Below are 10807 nucleotides of genomic sequence, written 5' to 3'. Positions count from 1 at the left end.
GGATTACAGCTGTAAAAGATTAAGTAAAAGAAAAGAATAAGGGAAAATCTGATAAAACCAAGGGGCAGGATTTGCTGAAACAAATTTGGAAATTGGGATGCAGAAAGGGGAGGTATGGGGAAGTCGGTGAAGTAAGGTTTAAGAAAAAAGGATTTGAAATTATACATGTTTGTTTGTTTGTGTGTTTGTTTGTTTGTATTGTGTAATGTTTGTGTTTATAAAAATTGTGAAAAACTAATAAAAATTTTATTAAAAAAAAAAATATTGGAGAAACTGCAGAACATCGCATGGCGATGGTTCGTTCGCAATGCGACTTGGCCTCCTTTCTCCCGGACCCCTGGGAAATCTCAGGCCTCCAAGGCTAGATTTGGGACAGGTAGACAAAGTTGCATCTTAAACTAGTCGAACTGTGAAAGTCATTCCCACGGGAGGCAGCGATGGCTGTCAACTTGGGCAGCTTTGGAAAAGGAGCATACAGGATAAGGCTGTAAACGTCCGCGAAGCCTCAATGGCTAGCTTCTCCCTCCACTGTCGGAGGCGACGTGTCTCTGAAAACCAGTCGCTGGGGCTCATCTGTGGGGAGACCGCTGCTGCTGATCTCAGGTACTGCTTGTGGACTTGCGGATTGTCTATGTTAGGATATTGTTGCGTTCCACCTTAAAAGGAACAGGCATGACTGTTGTGTGTCACATGCCTGTTTACATTCCAGCACAGCTTGCTGGGAACTTCCGTTGTAGATTGCTTTTGCTATGCTGCTGCTTGCTTGGACACGAAGGGAAGCAGACATGTTTTTCCTTTGTTCCTGATGCTGAATAAACGCTTGTAAATAACGCTTACACATGTCTCTGTCTGCCACTTCCGTTGTGAGAAGTTATTCACTCTGCTGGTAAGAGCGTGCTCAGCTTCTGAAGGCTTTGAGGCTCGAGTTGCTGATTGATGCTGGTCCGAGAACAGGAGTTCGCCCGGCTGCCGGCTGGTGGCTGGAGCCAGCTGGGGGCCTGCCACATGCCCCCGCCTCCCCGGACGCAGCCCAACAATCTGCTTGGCTGAGGTGAGAACACGATGCTGGACCTGGATGAGTCTTTCATCTGACCGATCATGTGCTCTTCCTTCCTTACTAAGTTTCGCTAGTTGCAAAAACAACCAGTTTTCCAACTTGTGCACCAGTTGCTCTTATCTTTGGCCGCTTTCCCTCTGTATTTCTTGTTGTGGTTGTTTAGTCGTTTAGTCATGTCCAACTCTTTGTGACCCCCTGGACCAAAGCACACCAGGCCCTCCTGTCTTCCACTGCCTCCCGCAGTTTGGTCAAACTCATGCTGGTAGCTTTGAGAACACTGTCCCACCATCTCGTCCTCTGTCGTCCCCTTCTCCTTGTGCCCTCCATCTTCCCCAACATCAGGGTCTTTTCAGGGTCTTCTCTTCTCATGAGGAGGCCAAAGTCTTGGAGCCTCAGCTTCAGGATCTGTCCTTCCAGTGAGCACTCAGGGCTGATTTCCTTCAGAATGGAGAGGTTTGATCTTCTTGCAGTCCATGAGACTCTCAAGAGTCTCCTCCAGCACCAGAATTCAAAAGCATCCATTCTTCGGTGATCAGCCTTCTTTATGGTCCAGCTCTCACTTCCATACATCACTACTGGGAAAACCATAGTTTTAACTATACGGACCTTTGTTGGCAAGGTGATGTCTCTGCTTTTTAAGATGCTGTCTAGGTTTGTCATTATTTCTATATTTCTATCATTGTCTGTATTTCTAGGGAGTGATTAATAAACATGTCCCTTTCGAGCTTGCCTAACCATTACAGAATCATAGAATTGGAAGGGGCCTGAGGGTCATCCAGCCCAACACTCTGCAATGCGGGATTCTCAACAAAAGCACCCATGACAGATGACCATCCATTAATATATCTTGTGCCCCAAATATTTGGTTTTGTTGAGTTGTGGAAGTACTGTGACTATTTGGGATTCACTTTGAATTACATTTTTGAGGAGATGTATACAAATGTCCCCATTTTCCTAGCAATCGGGATGTCTTGGGTTACCCATGTTTCAAATGTTATGGCTTTAGCTTAGGCTTTGCTCAATGGGGTGGTGGCCCCCAGATGTTTCGGACTACAATTCCCATCAGCCCTGGCAACATGATCATGTCACGGATGCTTAAGTTGAGATTCCTGCATAGCAGGGGGTTAGACTAAATGACTGTTGGGGGTCTCTTCCAACTCTACAATTATATGACTCTATTTCTCTCTGTTGGCTGGGGCCAATGTGAGTTATGTTCCAAAACATCTGGACGCCACCCTGTGCTTGCAGTAAGGAGTAGGATTATTGTGACCAAGGAACAAAGCGGCAAGCAGGAGAGTCGGAGCAATGTTGAGTGTCTGCTTGAATCCAAGGTTGTGGCAAACAAGGTTGTCAACAAACTAGAGTCTCTTGGGATCAGCTCAGGTTGTGTATATATAAAAAAGGTAAAGGTACCCCTGCCCGTACGGGCCAGTCTTGACAGACTCTAGGGTTGTGCGCTCATCTCACTCTAGAGGCCGGGAGCCAGCGCTGTCCGCAGACACTTCCGGGTCACGTGGCCAGCGTGACAAAGCTGCTCTGGCGAGCCAGCACAGCACACGGAACGCCGCTTACCTTCCCGCTAGTAAGCGGTCCCTATTTATCTACTTGCACCCGGGGGTGCTTTCGAACTGCTAGTTTGGCAGGCGCTGGGACCGAGCAACGGGAGCGCACCCCGTCGCAGGGATTCAAACCTCCTACCATGCGATCGGCAAGTCCTAGGCGCTGAGGTTTTACCTACAGCGCCACCCGCGTCCCTAGCAATGTTGAGTGTCTGCTTGAATCCAAGGTTGTGGCAAACAAGGTTGTGAACAAACTAGAGTCTCTTGGGATCAGCTCAGGTTGTGTTTATATAGTATGTCCAAATAAACCATATATCATAAAGACACCACAGTCTTTGCTGTGCCTCATTCCCAAAAGGGAACACAAGCCCTGGCGAGTGTCTGGAACCCCTAAAGCCTCACAGATTGGGGTGGCGTGCAACACTGGTGTCAGAAGTGGGATCTGTGTTTCCTGGAGGAGGGCCTGTGAGCGAGGCGTGACTGAGCTGAAATGGAAGGCGGAATAGGAATAATCCCTGAGCCGCTTGAACAAATGGAGCAGCGAGAGAACCAGCAGTTCAGTGAAATGAAGCAGAGTGTGTGAGGAGCCTCATTAGAGAAAAAAGCGTGACTCTGTGCGAGGTGAGGGCCCTGCTAGAAGACGGTGCCAACTGTATGGCATAGGATACTGGGGCTGATGGGAGTTGTAGTCCAAAAGATCTAACAGGCGACTGGTTTGTGAAGTGTAACCTGCAATACCCACCGCAAAGCGACTCACTGCGCTGAGGCTGATATTCACTGCATCTATGCAAATCACACTTATCAGAATGTGCACCCAAATATATGCAAATGTAATACGGTAACAAATATCGGAAGAGCGGCGTGAAATGGATTCACCACCCGCAGAGCTTATATAGCGACGCTGTTCTCGATCTCAGGCGGGTACAGGTACTCATAGCCAGAAGGGATCAGTTTGGAGACAGACTCGTTCCTTTCCTCAATTTCCTGGGAGATCCTGCGCAGGTCCTGCTGAAAGGCCTCAATGAGACCCTTTGGGGCCTCCTCCGTGAAATGCTCCTCAGGGTATTTCCCCAAGCGTACCTGTCAAAAAGAGGGAAAGTATCTGGCTAAGCAAGAATAGCAGGCCCCAAGAGGCAGTATACAATGGAGTTCCAGGGTGGGGTTGCCAGGTCAGGGTCATCCCAGACCCTGAGATTTGAAGGCCCCTGGTGATGTCACAGGGCAGGCCCTGGAGATGGAGGTTAATTGGGAGAGGGGAGAAGAAGAGAGCAGAAACCACCCCTGCCCTTGCAACCGGTTCCTGCCAGGCTGTAGCTTGCAGACTGCGTGCACAGTCTTCGTAATATTTTCACTGTTATTATAAAAGGCACTCTTCATCTTTTAACCACAGAACTGTAGGGTTGGAAGTCACCTGGGGGTCATCTTGTTGAATGGTCTCGTTAAATGTGAAGGTTCATTATTGTTCCACAAGATGTGTATTTTTATTTAAGGGCCAGAGCAAATAACGTGACCTAGTTTTACAGCTATGAATCAGTATAGCAGGTGCTGTTAAGTTGTGTTAATTAAGCTGTGTCAGCAATTGGGTATAGTATATAAAGAGCAGCACCTAGCAATCCCATTGCCCTGGGGTTTGGGTTGGTGGATGGATCATGCTTATTGATATATTATAATTAATGTAAAAGGAGTTTTTGTTTTTGTTATTAAAACCTAGCTAAAGTTCTTTTGTGTTCCTTGTAATGTGTGGTCTCCCCAGCAATATTTCTGCAGCACAACTAATCTGCAAATAGCCAACACATCTATCCCAACCCCCGGAAATGCAGGAATCTCAGCCCAAGCATCCATGGCAGACGGCCACCCACTCACCATATCTGGAGATTTGGAACTAAGCAACCACAGCGTGCTCAGGATGGTACAGGTGGTGTTGATGGCTGGGATGGTGTCTAGGTAGTCCTTCAAGTTTGCCGCCCCCTTGGTCTGAGGCGGCGGCTTCCTCATGGACGGGGGGAAGTTGGGCATCCACGCCCCCATATCAAACTGCGAATAAAAGCAACCGCCCCCCAAGGATTAAGAATGCAAAGAGGTGGGCTACGCAATCAAGAGGCGTACAAATTTGTGAAATAAAGATAAATACAGGTGAAACTTCGGAAATTAGCGGACCAACACCAGCTGATGACATCGCTCCCCAAATCAGCACAGAGTGTGGAAACTTCACATTGGGCTTCAAGCATCTGGCATTGTGTGTCTCCCCGTTCTTCCTCCAGACTCTGGGTCCTTGGTTTCCAAATGAGATGCAAAAGCTGCTCTCATCAGAAAAGAGATTTGGGGGGCCATGTCATCAGCTGGTGTTGGTCCACTGTGCTCCATTAAGTCCAGGGTCAACGCAGCCGTCTACCAGGAGATTTTGGAGCACTTCATGCTTCCTTCCGCAGATGAGCTTTATGAGGATGCTGACTTCATTTTCCAGCAGGACTTTGTCACCTGCCAACACTGCCAAAAGTACAAAAACCTAGTTCAGTGCCCATGGGATTACTGTGTTTGATTGGCCAGCAAACTCGCCTGACCTGAACCCCATAGAGAATCTATGGGGCATTGCCAAGAGAAAGATGAGAGACATGAGACCGAGCAATGCAGAAGAGCTGAAGGCTGCTATTGAAGCTTCCTGGTCTTCCATAACACCTCAGCAGTGCCACAGGCTGAGAGCATCCATGCCACACCGCATTGAGGCAGTAAATGATGCAAAAGGGGCCCAAACCAAGTACTGAATACATATGCATGCTTCTACTTCTCAGAGGTCCAATACTGCTCTATTTACAGTCCTTGTTTTGCTGATTTCATGTAATATTCTATTTTTCTGAGATTGTTAATTTGGGGTTTTCATTAGCTGTATGCCATGATCATCACAATTATACCAAATAAAGGCTTGACATATCTCTCTTTGCATGTCATGAGTCTATCTCATATATTAGTTTCTCCTTTTAAGTTGAATTACTGAAATAAATGAACTTTTCCACGATATTCTAATTTTCCGAGTTTCACCTGTGTGAAAGCTCTGCTCCATCAGAAATCTTGCTGGAAGTTTCAGGAGAAAGAAAAGACCTCGCCGCACGTCACATCGTTAAACTGTGGAATTCGCTCCTGCAGGAGGCAACGAAAGCCGCCAATCTGGACAGCTTTGAACGAGGATCAGACAAATTTATGGGCTATTGATGGCTTCTGGCCGAAACAGCTAAGCTTTTCTCTTTTGGCCCATTGACACCATAAAAGTAAACTGGTTCAACAGTCATTTCAGCTCCCCAGAGAACCATTAGAGTTGTCTTCAGAGTGGGGCAACTTGGGATCTTTCCCCAGGACATAGCTGTCTACTTTTCCCTTTTCTTATAAAGAATCCTGTTCGGAATAAGAGAATTTCCCTTAAAAAAGGGGAAACGTTGACAGCTATGCCCCAGGATTCTTTGGGGCAAGCCATGACACTTAAAACTATTCTAAAACCCAACATAGGTTTGTAGCCAGGCCTACTTAGTCCACCTCACGATGTCTACCTGCCTGGAGGTGAATATGAGAGAGCACCCCTCTCCTACCTGCCCACTGTTGACGGCAGAGTGCTGGGCCGAACTGGTATAAATCGCCATCGTGAAGAACTTCTTGACCTCTTTCACAGTTTTGAATGCGGAAGGGATGCCTGCGAAGAGGAAGAGGAAAGCTAAATCCACAACAGTTATTAATCAGGAGCGAGTCCTTTCAATAAGGAGGGGGGCAGTATATGGGCAGGCACACGCATTGTGTTGCCATAGGCAAATCTCGTTAGATTTCTTTCGAAAACTATGTAGTCCTCATGATGCTGAAGATCAGCTTTAAAATATTGAGCATCTATTAATGGTTCCATACTGTCCGACATTTCAAGGATAAATTCCAGGACACAGTTTTCCAGGACACCATCAACCCGTTTTTTCTCACAAGGCAATGGCGGCCATTTTGAACTTTGTAATCTTGCATGATTTCATGCTACCACCCCCCCCAAAAAAAACCAGCGCTTTCCCCAGGCATGGCACCCCAAAATGCATGTTTTGGGGTGCTCCACAAGATTGCGGCCCTCAAAAACGCTTTGGGGGGGGGGTCGCAGTACAGAAACATGCGAAATCATGGTACCCAAAATGGTCACCATTTTCTCGTGAGAAATAACAGAGTGTTGTGGGTTTCCTGGGACACTTGCAGGGTATGTGGTACTGGCCCTTTCAGGACCTTAGAAACTTCCAAGAGTCAGTTGGCAGATATTTTCACTTTCCATTTTATGGAGACTATTCACCTGTTTGACCTATTGACCATATACCTCAGTCCCATGTGACTTAGAGTTCATTGAACAGCATTAAGGTACACTGAGTATCTTCTCCTAGAGGGAAGATACAACAAAATACCGATCGAACAAAGATTATGTCCCTGTAACAGCAACGAAATAGAAACCATCGGGCATGTCATCTTATATTGCCCATTATATCGAGACTCAAGAAAAGAGCTGATCGAGCCGATTATGAGGAAAATACCTCGTAGTACAGACGACACCTATATCAGACACCTCTTAGCTGACAAAGACCCCGAAATCAACAGGCCTGTGGCGAAGTACTGTTACATTGCAACAAGAATAAGACGAGCAATGATGACAGCAACAGAGTTCAAACTGCAAACATCGAAGGAACAATAATAAACAGTAGTGACATCTGAATTGAATCCTCAAAACCTTAAAAGTCGAAACCTGGTCATAAACATAAGTACCAATTTTGTGATTTGGCCATATCTCCACTGTTATCTGTAGTACAATAGTACTTATATTGCCACATTTTATTTTATAAATTGCTTGTTGGTCATTGACCGTATTAAAGATATTTGAATTTGAATTTGGTACACTGAGGAGCATGGCATGCGTGGTTACTTTTATAACCACTGGTGGACTCTTAACCCCCTCCCTCTGTTCATTGCTATTGGATATCCCTCAATTTTATGAGGGCTGGGCAATACCAGAGGACTCTTGTTGCAGGAAGCCTTTTGTGAAGACGTCGTGTATCCAGGACTGCAGCTCAAAATCATCCTGCACAGACCGGTCGTCTTTGTAATACAAGTCGACAACGCCAGAGACAAATCTACGGGAAAGAGTCAAATAAAGGGGAAATAAGAGAATGTTCAGCTTGCAGAATGTGGACCTCCTCATGGACCACCTGGTCTTCCACAGAAAAAGGAGATTGTGGGATGCTAAGTCTCCTCCACATCCAGCACATTAATAATAATAATAATAATAATAATAATAATAATAATAATAATAATAATAATATAATAGGGCTGTAAAATAGAAATAGAGGAGAGAACTGGATCAAGGGGTTGTAGCCATTCTGAGCTACAACTACAGATGCAAAATTCCCTTTATTTTGTCAATGGAGAGCTCCTAGGAATTAGTTGTTGATTTATTTATAACCCATCCACTTTGGGCAGCTTCCAAAAGAATATATTAAAAACACGACAAAACATCAAACATTAAAAACTTCCCTGAACAGGGCTGCCTTCAGATGTCTTCTAAAAGTCAGAGAGTTGTTTATTTCCTTGACATCTGATTGGAGGACGTTCCATAGGGCGGGCGCCACCACCGAGAAGGCCCTCTGCCTGGTTCCCTGAAACCTCGCTTCTCGCAGGGAGGGAACTACCAGAAGGCCCTCAGCGCTGGACCTCAGTGTCCGGGCAGAAAGATGTTCCACCACCTGAGTCGGAGCCCCCCAACCCCCCCCCTTTGTATTCCTGCACACAGATGCAAACACACACACACACCACGTCCACATCCTTGAATTTTGCTCCAGGCAAAATGGAGACCGACACGGTCCCACCCACGCTCTTCCCTGACCTCTCCACGGCTGCCCAGATCTTCAGGCCGTCCTCCTTGTAGTAATAATTGGGCAACGAGGACACCCCGCGAGCTTCCAGGTCTTCTGAGAGGCAGAGGGAGGAGTAAGTCATGGTCTTCAAGTCCTTTTGCAGCAGCTCAACCATGCCCTGGAGTCCGACGCCAGTTGCCTGGAGACATGGGGTGGGGGAAAGGGAGTCAAAACCTGGAAGGAGAAGGTCTAGGACAGGGGTCTGCAACCTTTAAGACAAAAAGAGCCACTTGGACCCGTTTCCGAAGGGAAAAAAACCTGGGAGCTGCAAAACCATTGCGACATTTAAAACAAATATATCTCCGGAGTCGCGATCTGACAGCGGGCGGGAAGGTGACGTCGGGACGGTGCATGACTAACGCATGCACCGCCCCCATGCGACGTCACAGCCAGTACAGCGCCCGCCACAGTGGGGAGTGTTGGGGCGCACAATGCGCCTCCTCCCCTCGCTAGTATCTGCCCCGGAGCCACGGCAAAGGTGTAAAAGAGCCACATGCGGCTCCGGAGCCACGGGTTGCAGACCCCTGGTCTAGGAGCAGCAAAACCTGATTCTTCTCAGGCGGGGTAGCGAGACCCCAGGGCAGCTTACCTTGTCGAAGACGCCATCCTTGGAAATGAGGCGCTCCCGGGCCAAGGCATTGATGTGGAGGGTGTAGCGGGTGTGGGGGATCAGGAGCTGTAGAAGACGGGAGAGGACGGCTTTGTTAATGGCTTTAAAAAAAAGATAAAGCGCCCCCTGATCATTAGGTCCAGTCATGACCAACTCTGGGGTTGCGGCGTTTATCTCACTTTATTGGCCAAGGGAGCCGGCGTACAGCTTCCGGGTCATGTGGCCACCATGACGAAGCCGCTTCTGGCGAACCAGAGCAGCACACGGAAACATCATCTACCTTCCCGCCAGAGTGGTACCTATTTATCTACTTGCACTTTGGCGTGCTTTCGAATGCTAGGTTGGCAGGAGCAGGGACCGAGCAACGGGAGCTCACCCCGTCGTGGGGATTCGAACCGCCGACCTTCTGATCAGCAAGTCCTAGGCTCTGTGGTTTAACCCACAGCGCCACCCGCATCCCTCCTTTGTTAATGGCTTAATGTACATCAAAATGGGAAGTGAGTCTATAATGTGCCAGTATTGTATGCTGTGAAGCATGGCTTGAAATTTTGAAGTACCGACCAGAGAAGAGTGCCAGGCCAAGCTGACGGAATGGCAAGATTGACGGGAAAGATCAGAAATCAGGAAGGCCAAATATTTGTGAAAGACTGGGATAACTTTTAAACGTACAGTCATACCTCATGTTACATTTTCTTCAGGTTGAGCGTTTTCAGGTTGCGTCCCATGGCAACCCGGAAGTACCAGAAAGGGTTACTTCCGGGTTTCTCTGCTCGCGCATGCGCAGACATGCAAAATGATGTCATGCGCAGAAGCGGTAAATTGTGACCCGCACACGCGCAGACGCGCAGATGCGGGTTGCGTTCCTTTCAGGATCCCGTTTGCAACCAGAGGTACCACTGTATTTGAGAGACCACTGTAAACAGTTGAAATCATTGGCAGGAATACAATGTAAAGTAACATGAACTCTGGATACTAGGGATATACAGTGGTACCTCAGGTTAAGTACTTAATTCGTTCCGGAGGTCCATACTTAACCTGAAACTGTTCTTAACCTGAAGCACCACTTTAGCTAATGAGGCCTCCTGCTGCCGCCACGCCACCGGAGCACGATTTCTGTTCTCATCCTGAAGCAAATTTCTTAACCTGAAGCACTATTTCTGAGTTAGCGGAGTCTGTAACCTGAAGCGCATGTAACCTGAAGTGTATGTAACCCAAGGTACCACTGTATAATATATGTTGTTTAGTCGTTTAGTCGTGTCCGACTCTTCGTGACCCCATGGACCAGAGTAGGCCAGTCGTCCACTGCCTCCCGCAGTTTGGTCAAAATATAACAGATAGATTAAAGTAAAAGATGCAGGAATTTTTTTTAGAAATGGAACCCTTAGAGGGAGGGAGGAGGTCTGAAGGTCCGAGAGAACCTTTTTCCAATTTCTCTTTTGTTTTTGTTTTTTGGAATTGTTATGCTTGTGATGTATAATCTCTATGTAAAACTAATTTTAAAAAGATTCAGGCAGGTAGCCGTGTTGGTGTGACACAGTCGAAATAAATTAAAAAATTAAAAACTTGTCCAGTAGCAATACCCAGAACAAACTTAGTTGGTCTCTAAGGTGCTACTGGGCAATTTGTTTAAAAAAAATTACTTTAATTTTAAAACCTATTTTTAAAAAAG

The 10807-nt window shown here is 46.9% G+C and overlaps 1 protein-coding gene across 1 annotated transcript in view; it reads right to left on the bottom strand.

Moving 5' to 3' along the window:
- Positions 1-10807, bottom strand: part of LOC310692097 (hydroperoxide isomerase ALOXE3-like) — a 35550-nt gene that overhangs the window by 2518 nt on the left and 22225 nt on the right. The window contains exons 9-14 of the mRNA XM_083472627.1: positions 9118-9204; positions 8498-8667; positions 7627-7748; positions 6195-6295; positions 4480-4650; positions 275-3696 (exon numbers count right to left, since the gene is read on the bottom strand). Coding sequence (XP_083328753.1) covers positions 3505-3696; positions 4480-4650; positions 6195-6295; positions 7627-7748; positions 8498-8667; positions 9118-9204 — 843 coding nt within the window. The 3' untranslated portion in view covers positions 275-3504. The remainder of the gene's footprint in view (positions 1-274; positions 3697-4479; positions 4651-6194; positions 6296-7626; positions 7749-8497; positions 8668-9117; positions 9205-10807) is intronic.

Source organism: Podarcis liolepis (genome assembly GCF_965112155.1).
Source record: "Podarcis liolepis genome assembly, chromosome: 13".
Lineage (NCBI taxonomy): Eukaryota > Metazoa > Chordata > Lepidosauria > Squamata > Lacertidae > Podarcis > Podarcis liolepis.
Note: the sequence above shows the minus strand (reverse complement) of the source record. Positions and strands in the feature narration are given on the sequence as shown.